This window comes from Sceloporus undulatus, chromosome 9 (genome assembly GCF_019175285.1).
Source record: "Sceloporus undulatus isolate JIND9_A2432 ecotype Alabama chromosome 9, SceUnd_v1.1, whole genome shotgun sequence".
Lineage (NCBI taxonomy): Eukaryota > Metazoa > Chordata > Lepidosauria > Squamata > Phrynosomatidae > Sceloporus > Sceloporus undulatus.
The window spans coordinates 13096884-13120147 of NC_056530.1; the positions used below are offsets into that span (position 1 = coordinate 13096884).

Genomic DNA, 23264 nt, shown 5'->3' on the forward strand with positions numbered 1-23264 from the left:
AACAAGGGCGACCGGGCCTTTTCAGTGGGCTCCCAGGCTTTGGAACATCCCCCCCTAGAGACACGCTGCTGGTGGGCCCATCCCTGCTTCCTTTCACAGCAAGGCAAAAACATTTGTTGTCCACTGGGCTTTTCATAACTGATGAGGATTAGCTTTTTAATGCCGTTGCAATTCAAATTTTAAAGTTTTATAGAGGTCTTTATTTGCCCAAAAACAGGGCTTTGGGTTGCCATAGTTGGAAATGACTTGGACGGCACAACAACAACAGCAAACAGATGATGATGATGGATGATGATGAGATGATGATGATGATGATGATTAGATGGAGTCTTGTGGTTTATGCTGGCATAACCCCCCCTACCCCATTTATGCTAGCATAGGTAAAAATATGGCGGAAGGAGGTACTCTATACCTCCTTACACAACATGTAAACCCAGAGCTTCTAATGTTAAAAAGCCGGTGTAATCAGGTGTCTATAGCTGCCTTGGATTAGCTCATTCTTTGTGCAATTGGTGCAAAACCATTCACATGCAAGGTTTTCACAACCTTGCCACCATCTTACCAGCCAGGAGGAGGAAAAATGGCAGTTTTCTCAGTTTCCTAACACAAGGACAAGACAAGAGAGGATTAACATATTTAGCACCTGCTTGACACATCCATGCATACATAAGCTCTGCTTTGCTCCGTAATTCCAAGTATTGGAGCACAACTATGCAGCCAGGGGAAGAACTCCGAAACATACTCAGAGGTACTTCAGAAACAGAGCACAGAATGTTTCTTTAATGGAGGAATGGGCAAAGTGAAGCATTGGTGTCAGCGTTGCCTCCTCCAAGGATGGTTTCGTGGCCTTCAAAACCAAAAAAAGAGAGCAAACAGCTGTTTCTTTAAACTTCCTGGTGCAATGCCTCTTTTTAAAATGGATTTCAAAGCCTCCCTGTAATTACCTTTTTTAAAAAGCCCATTTTTGAGAACTAAAAGTGGATTTCCAGGCAATTTTGAGGGGTTGTTTATGGAAACCAGTTCTTGGGGTTTGCATTCCCCTGGTGGGTGAGGCCAAATACAAAAGGGGCGAAGCCAAAAATACTGGCATATTTTAGCTTAGAGGTCATGACAAAGTCATAGGAGAGACTTTTCTAATTTTTAGAATGTGAGAGGGGAGAGAAATGTGCCAGTCTGGGAATGCACCAAACATTGGTGTCATAGAGAAAAGGACTTGGCCATCTGGAGAACCCCAAAAGGCCGGTTTGGGATGCAAGTTGAGACAGATTCCGCCCCAGGGCCTGAGGCTCTCAACCTTGGTACTAGAATGCTTTGCGGTTCACCTGGGACTTAGGGTCTGGATCCACTACTCACCGGTTCTCCTTTGGATCCAGGAAAGCCAGCTGGTCCACGTTCCCCCTGGAGACCCTTTGGGAAGAAAAGAAAAGCCATAAAGGAATATTTCACATCTCCCAACCAATTCAGGTTAATGCATTTAGGGGTGGGATGGATGGAGAATGGCTTATGGAAATGGGAACAAAGAGGAGTGTTGAGCTGAAGTGAGGCAACATGGCATCGCTTCTTCAATGGCCTACTCCTGGCCTGGAAAGCTTTTCTTGTCATGTAATTATTTGGCTCACAGTTCTCTGCTGCTGGATTTTTCATTTAAAAATATGAGGATTTATAGAATATGAATCAATCAAGACTTTATTGAATATGCATCTAATCAGTTGGGGAACAGAACTAAGTTTTAGGAGTCAAGTGCTTACAGCGATATATCTGAACACAATAACAATGATTTGTGTGGTCTGGGTATGAATGGACACACTGACACACAGGCTTACCTTGATGTTCTTTGAAATGAATGGTGGAGGGATCGTGTGTGCACATCCTAACCTCACCCACACAAGAGTTCTTCCAGAAATGGCAAAAGAACTAGCAATGATAGCCCCCCCCCCCAGCCTGCAAAAAGTCCTCCTGAAGGACAATTTTGTGAATGCACACAACAGTATGGGGTACAAAGCAACATTGCTAGAGAAAAATAACCACTTCCTGCATGTTGGGTGAAGGACTCAATTCATCTTGACGTTTCTAGGGTAAGAGTTCGTATTTGGCTGACTCACACCACACTTCCACCATTGTCATCCTGATGATTTGTGGAGATGTTCATAAAGTCATCATGTCCCTCTTATTCATCTGTGTCTCTCTTTGTAAAAATAGCTACTCATATGCAAGAACTACCAAACCTGATCAAGATCCATTCTCAGTCTCCAGAAATGGTATCGCCTAATGGTTTCCAAGGGACTCAGCCAACAATAGTCTCATTGAAAACAGACAGTCTGTAATCTTATGCACATTTTCTCGGGAGAAGATCTCATTTAAGGAACTGAGGCTCACTTATGTGTAAACAAACATAGAGTCAAGGCTGTTGTTGTTGTTGTTGTTGTTGTTGTTGTTGTGTGCCTTCAAGTTGTTTCCAACTTGTAGTGACACTAGAGGCTTTTTCTGGGGCTGAATATGTGTGACTCACGAAAGATCACTCGATGAGTTTCTATGGCCAAGCAGGGACTCAAACCCTGATCTCCAGAGTTGTAGTCCAGTGCTCAAACCACTGCATCACATTGACTTCTTATGGCTAATTAAATCCCACTAGTTGCTATGAACATCACTATCTTATGCCCAAAAGTTGCATTGCAACTAAATGGCAAGAGATGACAAATCCTCTGTTGGTTTTATTACATTGCCTCCCACAGCTTCTCTGAGTTGTAGAGGAGCTCTCCCAGTGCTGAACCTCTGTTGGGAATCGAATCCAGCACCAAGACAGCTCCCATACAACCTAAGTCAGTTGCAAGGGGAGCCACAGTAAGTTTCACTGCCCCCACAACAACAGATACCCCAGATTTAGGATCCATGATTTTAAATACTCTTTACAAGCTCAGTAGATACAGCTCCTCAACGTTCCACCTCCTAATGTACATTCCAAGATATGGACTGAATTATCACCACATTGGATTGCAATAAATGTCTCCATCTCTGCTCGTGACATGGAATTGAACGTTTAGCAAATGGGGTGGAATACTATTTTCAGTGAGCATGATTGTCAGGAGCAGCGATGGAGAGCACATGTGTGGCTCCCTGGCACATTTATGAGGTCAACGGGGAATCACAGCAAGAGTTATTCTGTATCCAAAAGGCACCACGTCACACAAGCATCCCTCAGCTGCTGTTCCTCGTCTCACAGACAGAGCTACACAACATGGAACAGGAGAACGGATGCTCCCCAATCTGTCGTGTGACCCACAAGAGTGGGGAGACTCTTTTGGGGTTTCAGCAATGTAGGGTTAGTTTGGGTTATGTGGTGGTGGGCAGTGTGACAGATTTGGTCGGACACGGCACAGGGCTACATTGCAGAGCATTTAATCACACAGACTGTGGATGTTACAGTGTCATTAGTGGGATAAGATGTTGGAAAGAGGCGGATGAAATGAAGGAATTATTAATGGCGGTGGTGGGTCAGGCGTGGGTGGGATGGCCCTTTCAAGAACCAGAGGAACACCGTTTCCATACATGGCACAGACAGCGCATTGACTGAGCGAAGAACCGGCTTCCTTTCCGAGGACATTAATTCATTTCTCAGTGTGTACTCAGGAAGGGTTGAAAATGAAGTGGAATGACTTCATCTAGAGGCCTTCAATTCAAGGCTAGGTCCATGATCAACACTTCTGGGACAAGCTGCGCACTGGGGGAAAATTGGCTGTTGGAATCTATTATGTGTGTCAACTCTATGGGCAGATATGTCAACTGACAAGACCTCTCAAAGCTTCTCAGTGTTGAGCCAATAAATGGTATTAAATATTAGATGTCCCTTCACAGTCATCAGGATGATGACATGTTTTATTTTATAGTCTCACTCAGGAGTGCGAAGCTTGCTCTAGACCAACTGTGGCTGTCATCCTGTGAGTTAGTCTCAACTAGAGTCAGACCATTTGTTGAACTGTGAATTGACATGAAGACAAATCCAGTTGATTCTACTCTAGTCAGAACCAGCAACAGAATTTAGACCTGTGAGTCCCAGCTTCCCTAGCCAATGTTGATGGATGCTGGGAACTGCAACCAACAACACTGGGAGGTGGTCAGGATTCCCAGTCTTGCCCTAAATTTAATCATCCATCCCAACGATCGTAGACCCATTGAATCAATGGGAACCTGATAAGTCAACGCTCATGTAAATTCAATTGAACTCTATGATTCTATGATTCAAAGTGTCTGGTTGGGATAAATAGCTGGGTTTAGGCTCACATTTGTAGGAATCTCCTCTAGCAAGGTCAAGCAATTGGGTTTAGACCCATGGGCACAAGGATGCCATACAGTTGCCCTGATCAAGGAGCCTGCCCCTATGAAGCCAAGGGCACAATCCCAGATCAGAAGAACCCCATGTCTTCTGTAGACCACATCTACAGATGAATGGCTGTCTGGGGTGGTTGCCCCGTATCCATGTAGAGGCTGGTGGGGGGGGGGGGGGGGGGGGGGGGGGGGGTTCAGGGGGGAAAGGCTTTTAGATTAGATGGCCAAGTGCACATGGGGAGGGGGAGGTTGGCTGTGATATTAGATACAAAACCTGGAGAAAGAGGGGCCAGGGAAGGAGGGATGGAGAAGGCAAACAAGCGGCAGAGACAACGGACTGCACACAGCACGTGCTACAATGGGATTCTTACAGGTAATCCAGGTGCACCAGGTGTTCCAGGAAAACCTGGGGTTCCCTACGGGAAGAAACAGTGGAGTCATACCTTGGCAATCACATTGGCTAGATCATGGAAGGTGGGCAAAGAAGAAGGAGGGAGGAATGAGGAGGAAAGGTTTGGTTTGAAAGGAAGATCACAGCTTTCTTGGTGAGACTGCATTCACTTCTATGGTATGAGGAACGGGACTCACCTCTCCAAAGTAAGCATTGGTGCTTCCCCCTCAAAGCAAGGCTACCTGGAAAACTGAGATTTGACTGGGCAAGCAATTCTTGACTATGTTTCTCCATGAAGGAAGTGACAGGTGATTTCAACAATTGTTTTCCTGCTGCAACAAAAATTTCATCCATCTAGGATTCTTCTTAATACTTGGAAATAATTTTTTAATGATTTTTCAAATATTGTTTAATACTCTTTTCATCCCTAGTCTTGACCATTCCTTCCCGCTCTATTATGAAACCAGAATTCTTTAGGGGCTGGAATGGTCCTGGTTGCAAAAGGCCAAATCTATACCATGGAGCACACCCAAAAGGGGAAGGTTGATTTTTAAGTAGGCTTTTCTATCCCCACTTCTCATCTTCTTAGATAGGCCTTAGATTGTGGTAGTAAAAGATGAAGAAAGGTACTGGGGCTAGGGAGGGCTGAGAGAGAAGAGAAAAGTAAGAGGGGTGCCCAGGCCAAAGGGATCTACTCACAATTGGCCCAGGGGGTCCTGGAGAGCCTCTTGAACCTGGTGGTCCCTGGAGAAAAGGAAAAGCCAAGAAACAAAAAAAGGTCATTATTGTTGTTGTTCATGTTGTTGTTTGCTGGTGTTGTGTGCCTTCAAGTTGTTTCTGACTTATGGAGACCCTAAGTGAATTTATCATGGAGTTTTCTGGGGCAGAGAGTGTGTGAGTGCTTTGGGTTTCCATGGCCAAGTGGGAAATTGAATCCTGATCTCTAGAGTTTTAGTCAAACAGCTGTACCATGCTGCCTGCTGCTATCATCATCATCACCATCATCATCATCATCATCCACTTGCTCTCTGAAAATTGGAACTCAAAGTGGCTTATCATTTAAAATTAATAATACAGTTAGAAATGGACAAAAAGTGTGCATTAAAATAGAACCAAACTATTACAGTATTAAAACAAATCACATGTTAAAAAATAAAGTGCAATTTAAAAAAAGAGAAAAGCTCTTAAAAACAGTTCAGTTAAAACCAAACAGCACCCCCAAGCCCATTTTTGTCCATTTTAAAAGCCTGTTCCAACATCTGGGGGCAGCTGCTGGGAAGATCTCCTCCTGTGTCCCCAACAACTGTGCTTGTGATGGAGGTGGGACATCTCTCAAGAGCGTGTGAGAGCTTCGTTGAGGCTTAGGGTGTGTGTGGTGTGTGTGTAAGTGTAGTCTATGGGTGGCATGTAGTTCCTTGACCTCATTTCTGTAGCTCTTGGAGCCCATTGCTAGTCCCCGATATTTCCCATTTTTGAATAAATAAATTGGAGTGACTTCATAAAATTGAGCCAAAGCCTCCATATCCATACCACTGCCTCTAAAGGCCACAGAACCCCATTATCAACCCCAAATGTCTCTATCTGCTCCTTCCATCACAAGCATGATTCCAAAATGGTGGGAATGGTCCTGTTGCCATTTTGGAAAGGATGAAAATAGAGGCATTCAGGAGGCATTTGGGTAGGATATCAGGGAGGTGGCCTCTAAGGGAAGGGTCAGTGCATAAAGTAGTTGGTCCCTGGACCTCACAGAGTTGCCCACCCCTGGCCAGAGTCTTCAGGTGGCATTACCTGCTCTCCCCTGTCACCAGGTAAACCAGGAACCCCTGGAAGGCCAGGACCTCCAAGACAATCTTGGTCATTGTCGCTGTCGCCCTAAAAGGAAAGACAAGATGCACTGAGAGACCATCTAAACTGTCCCAAGGCCAGAATCATATCTATGTCTTCTATATGTGAGAGTTCCCCTAGCGAAGGGCTCAGACATTTTAGTCCAAAGGCAGAATGTCCACATTCACTTCAAGGTTGCGGAATAGTGCATGCAGATGTACTGTGTGCTTGGTACACATTGTGCACTGATACACATTGCCCATGGAGAGACATGCCCGTTCGATTGTGCATTCAGTCTCACATTTTGGTGTCTTGGTACAGTTGAGCAACACTGCCAGTCAACACAAGGGATGTGTGGCACAGTTAAGTCTCAGTCCGTCATTCCAACATAAACACCAACATGCAGAAATATGCTCCACAAGCACTACACAAATCCTGTCCAGTATAGCAAAATTGTACGGCACATGTCAACGACTGGGTGCTATTTCACAATGAACAATACATGATACGCAACTGCAATGCAAAGTATAAGGTGCACAACCACAATGCAATGTATAGGATGCACAGCCACAATGCACAAGGTGCAACGTGCAAAGGCAAAGTACAGATGAGCATGCTGTCTGTGCAACACCACTTCCATTGCTATCAGTAGAACATGTCTGTTGAACAACCAAGACTTTTTGGCCTGTCATGTGTAATGCGTCTTATGTGTGCCTATGTCCCTAAGTGCAACTGGACCTCCATGTGTAAATCTACAAACAGAGATTTAGCTTCTGCAATCCCATGGTAGGATCCTGGCCAGAATGAGTAGGGTTCTTGGCAGTTCCCTCACATAGAGCAATACCAGTTGGAGGAAGGTTTTCCTTTTGCTGCTAACTCAGTTGTGATGCAAGTGTCAATTTCCCAAGAGATTTCCATTCCTCCCCCAGACCTTTAAAAGAGCTGAACAGAGACGTTATCAAAGACATGGGTCACGAGAATGAAGCGTTTCACTCTCTTTCTCCCCCGTTTCCAGTACGCCCGAATTTACACAAAACCTCAGAGCACCGGAACGTCTATTTGAATTCCTTTCAAGCAAACAAGCAGATGGAAACCTCCGCCGACGGAGTCCTGATGGCCGTACGATAAAATTGCAGATGATTACCAGAGATAAGATCCCATCATCTGAGCAGAAGGCAGCTCGGCTCATTGGATGGATCTCCGGTTGGAACTAGACCGGAATTGTGTGCCAGAACCTATAACAGATTAGATCAGTCATCTGGAACTAGTCTAGGAAGTCTACATCTTCCAGAACACATAATGGGACTGAATCAGTGCATTAGTCACAGCTGCTTTGGATGCTTTATTTATCTCCACTGTTGACTGCAGACAAAATATTTCTATACTTAGACTCATCCTAAACATCTGAACTAGATAAAGAAGGAAGAACTCTGTTAGTCGGTTTCCAATAAATTATTTTAATGAGAAATGCCATGGCCTTGGTTTCAAAATTATGGAAGCGGGGTTATTATTTCAAGGCTGCATCTCCACTGCACAATTAATGCAGTTTGGCACCACTTTAACTGCCATGGCTCAGTGCAATGGAATTCTGGGATCTGTAGTTTTGTGAGATATTTAGCCTTCACTCTCAGAGAGCTCTGGTGCTACAACAAAGTGCAAATCCCAGGATAAAATAGGACGGAGCCATGATAGTTAGCTGTTGACTATTTTAATGGTTTTAATGGTTTATGTTATTTTATTATAGTATAGTTGGGGGCCGGGAATAGTAGAATGTATTTTATTATATGCTGTATTTTATATTGTATTTTATTTGATATTGTAAGCCGCCTCGATCCTGCGGGAGAGGCGGCATATATATAAAGGCAACCCGCCACCATCAGTGGCATTATATTTGCTATTTAAAAAACATATATGACATCCCATCTCTTTCTATTTTATCCAGTCTTTGCTTCAAATCCTTCTGTGCTTAGTTAGTTAAATATACAATGAAGAAATGGAATATGCTTAATTCTTGGCACAGCCTTTTTCCCTGCAATACAAGGGATGTCTTTTATTCCTCTTGTTAAATGGATTAACCTATCACCCTCATTGTATTTCGCACACAGAGTAGCAAGCATTGCAACTAAGAGAGCATTAAATATTTTCTGGACTTATCCCTCCCTTGGCAATTCACCCTTGCTTCTCCCGACCAAATCTAATTTATCAGATTTCGGCACAGCATGATAATGTGCTCCAGCTACCTTCAAAACTATGTGAAAGAGGTTAAAAAAAATTCAGAGCCTGGGAATCTTACCTTTTTTTGGAGTGAACCTCCTAGAAATTCTAGGAATTGCAGCTCTAAAAGTAACTTTCGTATTTCTCTGGAAATTATACTTGTTATATACTTATGTTCAGTGGCAAATAGTGGCTTCCATGTCTATGATGGGGCTGGTGAATCCACCTCACATTCTGTCCTCTCCAAATAGGTTTGGGACCTTGGGCAGCACCTCCAACCCCTTAAAACCAAGTGGGGACTTACTACTCCACAGACATGGAAAACATCGGCGGCCACAACCCATGTTAGTTCATATAAAGAGAAAGGGAAGAAGACAACATCGAACCCTGGGGCATCTTTAAGACTAACTGATTTATTTTAGTATGAGCTTTTGCGGCTTCCATTACAACCCCCATATCCATGGGGGATACTTTCCTAGACTCACCACTGTGAAAATCGTGGGTAATACCAAACCCTATATTTCCAGTTGGCTATAGAGTTGTGCGGGTGGGCCTCCAGATGCCCAGAGAGACCATATTTTTTCAGATATGGGTAAAGGAAACTGGTTATCAGTCCCGCAGATACATGGTTTATACTGCAGCTGTTGTAGCATGCATTCAGGTTGACTCTGGCTTGATCCTATCATAAGGTTTTAATGCAGCACTTCCCAACCTATGGGTTGCAGCCCCTTTAGAGGTTGAACCACCCTTTCACAGGAGTCACCTAAGACCATTGGAAAACGCATATTTCCAATGGTCTTAGGAACCAAGACGAAAATAATGTTATGGTTGGGGGTCACCACAACATGAAGAAGTGTATTAAAGGGTCGCAGCATTAGCAAGGTTGAGAACCACTGTTTTAACGGCAAGACACACGTAGTAGTTATGTGCCTTTGAGTCAACCGCAAATTATGGCACTGCTATCCTATGGCCCAAGATCATCCAGTAGCCCCAATGGATATGAGGGTTTCTTGATAAAGTTCCTTTACAGGAGGTTTTGCATTGCCTTTTTTAAGGCTGGAAGAGTATCACATATATAAGATCACCCAGTGGGTTTCTAGGGCTGAGTGCAAATTTGAACCTCGGTTTCCCTAAGTCCTAGTCCAATGCTCAAACCACCAGATGATGTTGGTTGAGAGACTTATGGCAACCCTATCCTAGGGCTTTCTTGATCAAATGTTTTCAGTGAAGCCTTGCCATTGCCTTCCTCTGAGGCTGAGAGAATGTGTTTTGCCCAAGATCATCCAGTGGGTTTCCACGGCCAAGTGGAGATTTGAACCCTTGTTTCCCAGAGTCTTAGTCCAACACTGAAATCACTTTACTACATGAGCTCATGCAAAAAGAAATCATTTAGTCTAAAAGTTACTTCCTTTTAAAAGCTCTTCCTCTTCTTCTTCTCATCAATAGCTTCCAAACTATCCATCGGATTCCGAAGAGCGTTTGCTGGAAAGTGAGACTAAAACAATGGAGCTAACGGGAAAATGGAATAATTTTATAAAATGAGGATGAAAAAACCTGAAACCCCATCAAGGCAGATTGTTGTTTTGTTCTGGGCGCATACCTCTGCGGATGGGAGCGGGACAAAAGGGACATTTTTGCCAACTGATGATCATCACCTGGCCCATATGTCATGTGCTTTTAGTGCATATTCTTCAGTGGCAGTGAAGCATTGCGTGTTTATGTACTACAGGCATTTATTTTGCTTTTATCCTCCCCGTGCGTCCTTCCGCAATGGGTGCGCGGCCAAGAACGTTACTCACCCGAGCCTCTTCTGCTCTGGGGAACTGGGCAAAGCACTGAAAGTCAAAGAAAAGCAGAGAAGGTTCAGTTTGTAACCCAGAATGTGCGGTGTGATTTACCAGCAAAGCTTAGCATTTCCCAAAATGTGGGATAAATAAAAGGACCGACATTGGCAACCCAAGGGATGCCTATCCCAGGTCCCATTGCAACATTCCCATGGATAGAACAATGCAAATCATGGATCAGACATAGTCATGGAGAGATCCAAGATTTGTTCCTTCTCTGTGGCAAGCCAAGGAATCTTAGATGTCATTGTGAAGTCGAAGCCTTTCATGGCCGGCATCCATAGTTTTTTGTGGATTTTTCAGTCTATGTGGCCATGTTCTAGAAGAGTTTATTCCTGATGTTTCACCAGCATCTGTGGCTTTGGCATCTTTACACAAAGTTTGCAAGTTCTCTGAAGATGCCAGCCACAGATACTGGTGAAACGTCAGGAATAAACTCTTCTAGAACATGGCCACATAGACCGAAAAACCCACCAAAAAACTTGAGATGTCATTATTGGATCATACAACATGGCCCCTCATTCCAGTAAAACTTTCAGGGCAGGGATGTGATTCTTCACTATGTGTCTTCTCAAAGGAACCAATGAACAGTTTTAACCATTTTCCCGCTGTTGCAAGAAAGTCATCCAAAACCATTCAGTTTTCAAAGCCTCTTTGGAATTCAGGACTTATTCTGAGCAAAATTCGCACAGATTGTTTTGCACGGGAAACAGCCATACATAGATTTAGTAGTGTCAGAAAAGACAAATAGCTTTATTTGAGGGCTTCCTCATGCTGTATAACATATATAAGACACTTGTGGCTCTCCAGAGGTTTTTGACTGCTACTCCCTTAAGTCCTAAGTTACCAACACAGCCAATGGTAAACCCAGGAATGATGGCAGTTGCAACCTAACATCCAGAGAACTACCCAGCTCTACACTTTACACAGAATTATCAGAAGATGTGTCATTGAACTGAAACAAATATTTGCGGACCTTTTCAGATACTTGACTCTTCTAATACAGGTTGAGTATCTCTTATCTAGAAATCTGAAACCAGAAACACTCCAAAATCGTCCGCATAGGATGCGGAGATAGGATAGGATGCGGAGACCTTTCTGATGGTTCAGTGTACATAAACTTTGTTTCATGCGTAAAATCATTAAGGTACTATTGTGTATAAAGGTAGCTTCAGGCTATGTTTATGTTTAGCCTTGGGTCTCATCTCCAAGATATCGCATTATGTATATGCAAATATTCCAAAATCCAAAACACTTCTGGTCGCAAGCATTTTGGATAAGGGAGACGCAACCTGTATATGTTCTAACTCATCTTCCAAAATATTAACAATGTTAGTAGAGGCGAGGGAGAAAGGGAAACTACACTGAGTAGATAATTTGAAAATAAGATCTGGATAGTGATCAATATTTCAAAATTAATAGCTTCTCCGCAGATATGGTGATCTCTATTGCAGTTAAGACCTAGCAAATGGTCACAAATTTGGGTTGAATTGGATGATCTGTGAGTATATTTCTGATCGAACCAACAGAGGAAAGGTTTGAAAACGATCACTTTTTGGTAACAATCAAATGATTCATGTAGGCTAGTTGAGTACTACGTCTTTTATGCATAACTTTATGTTGATTCTTTAATTCTGTGTTTAATGTATTTTAATAAGAAAATGAATTTTGATTACTGCGAAAGAAATAGCAGACGTAGAACCATCTGTTAAGTATAATTTTATAATGATAGATATTTATTAGCGTGATTAACAAGCAGAACTATTTAAATGTAATAAAAAAACCGCACATTTTGGCTTCTGCTTCCCTATGATAGATCATTACGATCTTAAAATGATTTGTCGTGAAAAGGAAGAAAGGATTGCAGTAAAATGAGAAAAGGAACGGTATATTATGAAAGGTTGGAATGGTTAGGAGCTGCATGCCTTTGTAATTGTTTTATGACAGAACAGATAATACGAATGTTTTCAAACGAATTGCTGCTAAATAGCAGTATTCACTGAGGGTTTTGCATTTACTTGGGACTGAAAGAATATTTGTAATTATTCTTTCTCATGTCAAAAAAAGAAAAAAAAATGTTTTCTGGAAAACTAATAAGACCACGATCAATTTTGCACCATTTTCTAAGGATGTCTTCAAAAAGAAGGGAAAGGCTATATCCTGGATATTACTTATCTTGAGTTCTCTTATATTGTTATATTCTATTTTATCTTTATTGTAAGCTGCTTCTATCCTGACAGAGGCGGGATATAAATAAGGTATTATTATTATTACTATTATTAACCTGAGCAGGATTTGGTGGCTGTTTCCATTCTATGATTCTATAGGCCAACCTTGGCTGCATCCGCACTGCAGAAATAATCCAGATTGACATGACTTTGATTGCTAGGGTTCAGTGCTATGGAATTCTGGGAGTTTTGTGAGGCATTTAGCCTTCTCTGTCTGAGAGCTCCAGTGCTGCAGCAAACTACAATTCCCAGAATTCCATCGCTCTGAGCTTTGGCAGTTAAAATGGTATCAAACTGGATTATTTCTACAGTGACGATGATGCAGCCCTTATTGCAAGGTCCTTCGCACTATACAATTGTATTGCTATTATTCACATTTAATTTAGTCCTGGACTCCTAACATTTGGAGTTAAGGAAAGGCATTTGGGATTCCCAGCCACAAAGCCCTAGTGCCTCACCACCAAACTACAAAGCCCATGATCATATAGGATGAAGCCATATCAGTTAAAGTGGAATCATGGTTCTTGGTATACTGGGTTTGGTTCCCACCATTGATACCAAAACTCACAGATGCTCAATTCCCATGAAATACAATGGTGTAGTAAAATGGTGTCCCTCGTATAAAATGGCAAAACCAAACTCTGGTTTTGGGAAAACAATTTTTGGTTGTTGATGGTTGAATCCATGGATGCAATATTAGTGACTGTGGAGGGTCGACTGCACTGGCATAGTATGAATGTACCCCTGGTTCACAGTGTTTTTTCAGCGCCTTCTCCTTGAACCCGAAGTTACTCACCCGTGCGCAGTTATCGATACCTGGGGCCCCAGGCATGCCTTGGTCACCTTTTTCCCCTTTGACTCCATTGGAGACTTGGGAAGACGGGTTCTGAGCACAATCTCTGCAAATCTGTTGCCACGAGAAAGCAAAAAAAGACCATCAGGTGCAAATAAAATAAAATACAATACAATCCCTCACTGCTTTCCCAAGATCGATTGTGCCATTTGTCTTGTGAATGATGCATGAGCCATGGCGGATGAAGGAAAGCCCTGCCAGCTCCGATCGGGACATAAACAGGTAGGTCCGGTCATTTCTGTACCGGACCGTGCAATGACAAATCTTTCGGCAAGGGCAAGTGCGCACAAACCACGCAACAACACCAACCCTCTGAGCTCCCATAGACAACCACCCAAGTCCCCCATTGTTTTTGTTTAAAGTTCTGCTTGATTTTCAAGTGATTTTTCACTCCCAAATGGCCCAATGCAGCCCCCCAAACCATGCTGGTTTCACTCACCCACTTGCATGGACCCCCAGCACTGCTCAAATAGATGTGAAATGGCTAAAATCAGCCCCCCCAAATAGAACAAAATGGTGTCTGGAAGTGGCATGGCGTCACTTCAGATGTGGCCTGGGAAGGTGCTGAAAATTGTTCCCCATCCCCATTGCAGTTGCCCATTCTTGGTTTAATTCATTACTATAGCCCAATGGTAAGAGCAGGCAATGGAGAGAGAGACTCAAGTGCGAATAACTGCTCCGCCATGGAAACTCACCAGGTGACCTTAGGCAAGTCATGCTTTCTCAGCCTAAGAGGAAGGCATTGGCAAACCTCCTCTGAGCAAAGGAAACCCTAGGCTAGGCTTGGCATAAGTCAGAGTTGACTTGAAGGCACCCAACAGTAGCTATCTTTTCTAAGGCAGGATTGATCAGTTCCTGAAACATCTCTGACAGTCCTCTATTTGAAGTGCTCTTTGGAGCACAGTCCCACTCCCTCCCCAAATCTTCCACAATCTCTGGTTCTTACATTTTGCATACAACTTTTTTTAACAAGAAAAAAAAGTCAGCTTGAGAGATCCTTTTCACCTACCTTAAAGATGTCAATGCTTTCAGCAGCCAATGGCCCCTGGAAATGAGAAACAGAGAAGAAAAATAAGAAGCCAATGGACACAGACAATCCTCTTCCTTCATGTTCATTTTAACAACAGAAAAAAAGCGGAATAATGAGCTTCTAGGGTTTGTTTTATCCCAGCCAAAGCAGGGTGAACGCCTCAAGGCTTCCCTCCTCATCACTGCTCTTCAAATTCTTCTTTGTTAAAACCTTCTTTTCTGCACTCTCTTCTTTTTTTAGGAGAGGAGGCTTTGGGAATTAGCAGAGCAAAGGAAGGGACAGCCTTCACTGCAGGCCTGAGCAAGAGCAGGGAAAGGTGGACACCGCAGTCTTTTACCTACCAAGTCTCCCGCCGACCCAGGCAGTCCTGGCAAGCCATTGTGTCCTGGGATGCCCTAAAGGCAAGGAGAAACTTTGAATATTTGTCATTAAATTGCCATCACTTGATGTGACCCTTGCTACCTCAAAGGGAGCCTGCTGGTTGTCAGTATCTGAGGCCCTGTGAAGGACCAGAACATTGAACTTTGGACTCCTGCTCTAGAAGAACCCATGATTAGATGCTGTAAAATGGTCTGACAGCTCCAAACTCTGCTGTTCTTTTGGCACACCTCAGAACCCCTCCATGATTTCCCAGCTCCTTAACCTTATCCTTAGACCCTGATCATCCCTTTAATCTGACCACTTAATGGCAGGGTGTCCAAATGGAAACGTCCAGATCCTATAATGATCTGCCAGAAGCTCCACCAGACGTAGCTGTGTTCCTCGCACATGCAACCTTCCAGTCTCTGCATAGGGACTCATCTGAGGAAGTAGTCCCACTGACTACTTCCTAGCCTCTAACATTTCATACAAGTAAAAATCAGGACAAGTAGTACCAGAATGTGGTCAAGATGGGAAGCCGAAAGGAAAAGGATCCATTTATTTGAAATATGGTGCTGGAGGAGAGTTCTGCAGATACGATGGACTGCCGAGAAGACCTACAAATGGGTCTGAGAGCATATCAAGCCTGAACTCTTCCCTGGTACCAAACAGAAGCCATTGAACCTTGGACATTTCATAGGACAGCATGGTTCATTGAAAAAGATATTGTGCTAGGTAAAGTGGAAGGTGAAAGAAGAGTGCATTAAAAGACAGACTGATTCAATCAAGGAAGCCATGGTTGCCTTGAGTTTGCAAGACCTGAGCAGGGCTGTTCAGGATCTCGTGGAGCAATTTCACCCATAAGATCACCAGAAGTTGAACCTATTTTGATGGCACCAAGAAAATATGACTATCACTGACCTGTCTCCCTGGAGCGCCTGGTGGTCCTGGTGGTCCCGGCGCACCTGGTGGTCCCTGTAGTAGTGGAAGAAAAGGAGAGGAACAAACTCTTATGGGAGTGATGTGTGTATATATGTGAGAGTGAGCCAATGGGGGATGGAGGAGCCAAGGTTGCCACGCACAGGGGAGCAAGCATGCACATCCACACCCACACACACCTGAGGGCCTGGCTGAGGCTGCCAGGAAGTCCCGATCCACAGTCCTGGGGCACCCTGCGGGTCCAAAAGGGGAGAGCATTTAGCAAAGAGCCAAGCAGGACACAGGTCGGCCTGGCCTCCAGAGCAGCAAAGGCGTTGAGCGCTTGAGCGGAGGATGGGAGGGACACACGGGCGGCTTGTATCACCATCCAGCCTGGTAGCAAATCACCCCGAAAAGGGGCCTTTGGGGGAAGTGAGAGCGTGAAGCGACGCTTACCGGCAGACCAACCAAACTGGGGTCCATGCGAGAGCCAGGCTGGCAGGTGCATTCTCCAGCGTCTCCCTGGGAAGATAAAAGATGGTGGGGAGGGAAAAGTAAGAGCACCATGTGTGATGAAGGAATGCATGGATGTAATGCTACAGGAGACCTTTGGCTGCTGGACTCACGGCTCAACTTGCTGGCGGCACCTCATGTCAATGGAATAGTAAATCTATCCCAGGTTCTCATCTAAACTATAATGGAGCTTGAGAGGCAGCATGATGCAGTAGTTTGAGTGTTGGACTACAATCCTGGAGATAGGGGTTCAAATTCCCACTCAGCCATGGACACCCACTGGGTGATTGTGGACAAGTCAGTGACTCTCAAGCTCAGGAGAAAGTAATGGCAAACCTTCTCTGGAACACACCTTGCCAAGAAAACCCCATGAGAGGTTTGTCTTTGGGTCACCATAAGTCAGAAATGACTTGAAGGTGCACAACAACCCTGACTGTAAGAGCTGTTTGAAGGTGGAATAGACTGCCTCAGAGGGGGGTAGACTTTTTCTTTGGAGATTGTCTTTAAACAGAGGTTGGATGGCCATCTTTCAGGAGTGTTTTAGCTGTGTGTTCCTGCATTGAATAGATGATGCATGCAGTTAGACCAGTAATTCTCAAACTTTGGCCTTCCAGGTGTTTTGGACTCTGGATCCCAGAATCTCAGATCATTGGCCAAGATGGCTGAGGCTTCTGGGAACTGATGTCCAAAACACCTGGAGAACCAGAGTTTGGAAATGACTGAGTTATTCTATGATTCTATGTTTTTATCCCACTGTTGTATCTATTCTGAAGATTTGAAGATTGCAGCAATTTGGATGACGTCTTTAAGGTTCAAACAAAAATGTGGTGAGGGATCACCATCCCATTGACGTGGAAGTCACCAGCTGCTAGCCACTGGATTAGCTGTATAACTAAGAGTCAGGGGTCAGTGGTGCTACAGCAACACCTCCAGTCTATAGAAAAATGGAATTTGGGATCCCCCAACCCTAGTTTCTTTCAAAGGTAAGAACTGTGAAGATTATGTACAACACATGATGAGATAACATCTATGTAGAGAGATCTTGTAGCACCTTTGAGACTAACTGAAACAAAGAAGTTGAGAGTAAGCGAAAGAAAGATGCATTTGAGGATGTAAACTGAAGTCTAGGAAAGCTCAAGCTGCCAACATCTTTCTTTCAGTTAGTCTCAAAGGTGCTGCAAGGTCTCTCTACATACTGATTCGACAGACTAACATGGCTATATCTTTGAAGATAACATCTATTTATTGTAGACAGTGATGCACCACGTGGAAAACCTTCCAAACCAGAGGCTGAAGATAGGAGAGCGTTCCCAAACTTGGAATGGGTGCAAAAGAAAGTAACTCACCTTCTCGCCCCTGGCTCCCTTTTCACCCTAGAGAGCAAGGTAAAAGAAGAAAGTGAGTTAATACAGAATTTTGTATTGATGCAACACAGTGGTGATGAAAAACACCAAATGATGACCAGGTCTCACTTTGGCACTCAGGCCTAGGGCTTGTTCTGCTCACCACCACTCAGTTTGCAGAACATCCAAGAAGCTCAGAGGCCCATAAAGGCATTTTTGGATTGCAAGAGCCACCTCTTTCAGCCCGGGGGCCATGTGTGTATGTGTGGTGTGTGTGACGTGGCTCAAACCTTGCTCATTTTTGCATTACCATTTTGCAGGGGCTTCTCTGACGAAATGTCCAACTAGGGAAACTGCTGTTGCAGTGTGTTATCTGATAGGACTGGTATCAGGTCCCACATGTTTTGAGGATTCGAAGGTCAGCGCTTGTTTTTGCCAGAAAAGGGATTGTCAGAGTTGGGGTGGGTGGGTTCCAAAGAAATTCAAAACCTGGTGCAACCAGATAACTGGACAAGATTTCCCACTCATTTCCAAACATAAACCCCTCTTGAAAACATACAGAGCTGCAGCTTACCTACCATTAAACCACTGGGGCCAGGAGCTCCCGGGGGGCCACTTTGGCCTTCTGGACCCTGGAGGAGAAGATGAAGACAACGTGGGAATAGGCCAGGCTGGAACCTGGGAGCTTTAGGAGTCTCCGAGTTACAAAAAGACAGCCACAAAGCAGAGGGAGGATTTCCACTTACCGGCGGGCCAGTGATGCTGGCACCTGGAGGCCCAGGGAGACCTGTGGCACCTTTAAGACCTGGGGATCCCTATATATAAAACAAGAACATGGTTACAAAAACAAAGCTGAGCACATTCTGCCTTCCTAATTGTTCCAAAGCCAGGGTCCCTCCAGTCTGGAAAAAAGAAGTCTAAGGCTTCATCTGCACTGCAGAAATGATGCCGTTACAACCACTTGAACAGCCCTGGCTGAATGACATGGAAGTCTGGGACTGGCAATTTTATGAGATCTTTTGCTGTCTTTTTCAGATAGCTCCGGTGTGAAACAAACTACAGATCTCAGGATTCCACAGCACTGAAACAAGGCAAGTAAAGTTGTGTCAAACTACAGTCAGAAATGACTAGAAGGCACACAACAATGAGGAAGCTCCGAATCAGTGCATCGTGAAGTCAGTCCACACCAGATTCAGGGTTTCAATCCTGTGTCATGTAAACAGAGATTTTGAGTCCAGGGGGAATTTGGAGTAAATCATCCATTGAGCCATCACAGTTAAAGTAATGCCAAACTGGATTATTTCTTCAGTGCAGATGCAGCCGTAGTGGGTTTTCATGGCTGAGGAGGGATTCAAACCCAGCTCTTCCTGAGTTCTTAAACCTTTTAAATCACTACACCATGCTGGCATTTTAGTATGTGTGTGTGGCAATATTATCCACAGGTATGTGCAAACTATATTCATTCTTTCACTTCTGTACAAGGTGTCAGGATCTGGTGGAGATCCCTGTTTGCACAGTGTTTGCAAGAGGATCCTTAATCATGATTGCAAATCATGTCTGCATAAGAACTTGCTCTTGTGCTCCATATTCCCAACACCATTAAAAGGGAAAAGCTTGCTACAGATCTGAATAATTTGTTGTGTATCACAAACGCAATTGATTTACCGAAGCAATACCTTGAGCAACGAAGCCTATACTTTCCTGCCGAATTGATTGTACAATAATATTCTGCTCACATGCCAGCTGTCTGCTCAGGTTCCTTATAAAGCGACCCTGGATATGTGGGCTTTGTTTTGGGAGAGCGACGCATGGGTATTCACAGTGTTTGTGTTGCTTTTATTTGACGGCGTTTACAGGCCACCTTACCAGAAAGTTCTCAGAGGGGCTCGCAACTTGAAATGGCAATAATTGAAAATTCAATAACCATAAAAATAGCAATGAAAGGATAATGCTGCATAAAAACACAAGCCGGCGAGATTAAAAACAGCTTAGCGGTAAGACACATTAAATGTTTCTGGGGGGAAAAGCCTCATGGTGGAATAATGCTGATGGAGGCGCCGCGGCATGTCTTGGAAATGTAATTGTAAAAACTCAAAATCCATGCCGATTGGAGGATTCTGGGACCCGTAGTTAAAAAAAAAGAGAGTATTTTTTCCATACTCTGAGCCAGACTAGCCTCTATGCGCAGGACATTCCACACCAATGTACTTCTGGAACAGAACTGGGAAAGTTGCTTGTCAACAAAGATTCATTTCTGCTACTCATTACGGTGTTTGGAAAGCATCTCTCTTTCCAAACTTGCATTGTTGAAAAAGTAAATGCTTATTTGTTGGAAAACTCATTTTCTCCTCATTACTTCCTATTGCTTTTTGGAACAAGGGGCTTCTTTGCTAAGAAGAGCACGACGCTTGAACTTTTCTGTCCAAAGGGCTCAAACCATTCCAGGATGCAACGTGAAGTGGACATGCTTTACCATACATTTGGAAAGAGGGCCTTTTGGGACTGTGGAGCAAGAAAGAGAATATCAACCTCTGCAGTGACTGGCAAAAGACATCCATATCTTTTTGGTGGCCCTTGATTATGAAGCTTCCCTAGACCATCAAAAAAGAATGAACTGCCTTTCCTGGAAGATCCTAGGACTGGCAATTCACCATGGGATTTTTGGCACCGGCAAGATCCCAGGGAAGAAATTTGGCTGCCGCACCTACTACTCCTACTTTATCCACCCCTGCTCTAGGAAATGGATGTGAACAGTACAGAAGAGGCAGTTTTTGCTGTTACGGTTAGCCTGGGAGGAGACTAATAATCTTTGTAAAAAGAGACATGGTATGTGAAGGTGGAAAGATGCTATCTACGTTCAGCATCCGCCCGTTGCAATTTGCAGGAAATGAATGAGAAATGAAAGTTGAAGCAATCGCACCTAGATGCCAACGCGTCTCACCCGCCCCTGTAGCAAATGAAGCCATCTGCATGCAAAGGCTAACCTTGCCACCTTTTTCCCCAGCGTTTCCTGGGGGTCCTCGAGGTCCCGGTGGTCCCTGCGGAAAGAGAAACAAAGCAGGAGCACAAGAAGGCAGGGAGAAGAGACTCGGCTTCTGGGGAAATGGGGACATTTTGATGGAAATTAGTCTTGCCACACACTGTTTCCCAGGGTGCATCTACACTGCAGAAACAATGCAGTTTGAGTCCACTTTAAGTCCTGTAGCTCCAGTCTATGCAATCCTGGGATTGGTAGTCTTATAAGGTCTTTAGTTTTCTCTGCCAAACAGTGCTGGTGCCTCACAAAACTACAGATCCCAGGATTCTCTAGGCAGATCCCAGGATTCTCTAGGATGGAGCCATGGCAGTTAAATGGGTGTCAAACTGCATGACCTCTGTAGTGTAGATTCACCCCTGGTTACAAGTATCTCAGTACACCCCTACTTGGAATTTCTCACATCAGTGGTGTTCCCCATCTATATCTTGTGGAGGTGTCCTCTTTTGGGACATTTTATGATGGTGAAAAAAGTACCCATGAGGCCATGCCCTATCAAGCCAAACCATGAGATCAGCTCCTCTCATGAGACATCAAGTTTCATCTGAGATGGAACTGGAGAGTTGGTCCCTGGATTTCTCTTTGGTGAGCCATTCTGCCATCTGTCCCCTCCAACTTGCTCTTCTCTGGACTGGGATGGTAGGACATCAGGGCTACATGCCCCTTGTCTGATGGTCTCTTCCATACTATCCAATCCAATTTTAACTGCCAAGGTAACAACTTATGGAATACTGGGGTCTTTGGTGAGAAACTAGACTTCTCTGGTTGAGAATTGTAATACCCCTTTCTAATCTCCAGACCCAAACATTTCAGAGGATGGAACCATGACAGTTAAAATGGAATCACAATGCTTTAACAGTGTAGGGTGAAAGAGCCAAAAGTAAATTACAAGTCTGGATCAGGTATCCTCTGAATCAATACATGCTGAAGAACTACATCATTCAGACAAACAAGGCTGAGCAATATATGAGATCTGTGGCTGGCATCTTCAGAGAATGCAGATGCTGGAGAAACGTCAGGAATAAACTCTTCTAGAACATGGCCACAGAGCCCGAAAAACTCACAAAAAACTATGGGTGCTGGCCGTGAAAGCCTTCGACTTAACATAGGAGATACTTACAGGATTTCCTGGTATGCCTTTCTCCCCTAGTTCTCCCTAAAGAACAGAAGAGAAATAGTTAAATCTTATTTTAATCCCAACACGTAGCAAGGACAGCCATTGGCATATCCAAGAGAAGTGGAGATACTCACTTGTGGGCCTTGGATCCCTCTTCCGGGGGGACCTGGCTCTCCCTGGAAAGTTGCAAGAGAAAGGTTAATGAGAATATGAGATGCCCATCGTGATGGAACCCACACAGGCCATGGCTACTTGGACAAAAACAACAGAGGATGCTGGCTTTGTGTTTGTACTTTCCTTTGTGTGGTTTGGTGTGTCTCTCCACATCCCAGACCCTGCATCTCTGCACCAGTCTCCAAATCAATGCTTTAAAGTCTTCCCATGTAAGACTGCCATTTACCATCCCACCCTCTCTGCAAGGCATCCTTTGCCATACAGATGATGTGGAGTAGGATGTACATCTTTCGTTTATTTTGCAAATAATTTAAAAAAATTCTTCTCTGATGGGTGGCTTTATGAAAGTTATTGATCACCCACTGGGTTCCCATCCTTGAGTGAAGAATTTGAACCCTGGTCTCTGAAGTCCCAGTCCAACATCCAGGCCACTATGCCACATTGGCTGACATCTGAAAATGTTACATAAGTGAACCCATTCCCTCCCTTTCTCCTTATAGGATGAGAACATTTCTCAATATCCTTTACATCTTTGTTATGGAGGTACATTGAGTGGTTGCTTAACAACCAACTCCTTATTCTGCTTCATGCATTACAACGTATTAAAAAAAAAAGGCTGTTCTCTCTGACCAAACAGACCGTGTGCCATTGAAACCTCCCCACATCTGACACAGTAACCCGACATACCTGTAACCCCTTTAAGCCGGGAGGTCCTTGAATTCCTGGGAGCCCTGGTTTTCCCTGGAGAGGGATGAGGAACATGCAGAAGAATTAGATAATTTAATTTTCTTCCAAACCTGCACCCCCAAAACTGAAGACCAGTTGGAAATATTATCCATCCACAGGGACGTAGCTAGGATTTTAGGAAAGGGGGGGGGGGTCCAGACTAAGTGCCACCATTATAATGGGGCTTGGTGCAGCGGCGCAGCAGCACACACCATTCATTTTTCTAATGGAAGGGGGTGTCTGGACCCCAAGAACCCCCCCTTGGCTATGTCCCTGCCATCCATCTTTCCATCCATCCATTCATCTGTCTGTCTCTCTATATGTCTGTCTATCAATCTAGCCAACCAATCAGGCATCTATCCAGCTATAAAA

At 44.1% G+C, this 23264-nt stretch overlaps 1 protein-coding gene across 1 annotated transcript in view; it reads right to left on the reverse strand.

Moving 5' to 3' along the window:
• Window positions 1-23264, reverse strand: part of COL16A1 (collagen type XVI alpha 1 chain) — a 121701-nt gene that overhangs the window by 30113 nt on the left and 68324 nt on the right. Inside the window, exons 33-50 of the mRNA XM_042439805.1 lie at window positions 22854-22907; window positions 22127-22168; window positions 21996-22031; window positions 20826-20879; window positions 18588-18656; window positions 18420-18473; window positions 17845-17871; window positions 16442-16507; window positions 16186-16239; window positions 15989-16042; window positions 15049-15102; window positions 14687-14722; window positions 13621-13731; window positions 10552-10587; window positions 6503-6586; window positions 5414-5458; window positions 4695-4739; window positions 1354-1407 (exon numbers count right to left, since the gene is read on the reverse strand). Coding sequence (XP_042295739.1) covers window positions 1354-1407; window positions 4695-4739; window positions 5414-5458; window positions 6503-6586; window positions 10552-10587; window positions 13621-13731; window positions 14687-14722; window positions 15049-15102; window positions 15989-16042; window positions 16186-16239; window positions 16442-16507; window positions 17845-17871; window positions 18420-18473; window positions 18588-18656; window positions 20826-20879; window positions 21996-22031; window positions 22127-22168; window positions 22854-22907 — 975 coding nt within the window. The remainder of the gene's footprint in view (window positions 1-1353; window positions 1408-4694; window positions 4740-5413; window positions 5459-6502; window positions 6587-10551; window positions 10588-13620; window positions 13732-14686; window positions 14723-15048; window positions 15103-15988; window positions 16043-16185; window positions 16240-16441; window positions 16508-17844; window positions 17872-18419; window positions 18474-18587; window positions 18657-20825; window positions 20880-21995; window positions 22032-22126; window positions 22169-22853; window positions 22908-23264) is intronic.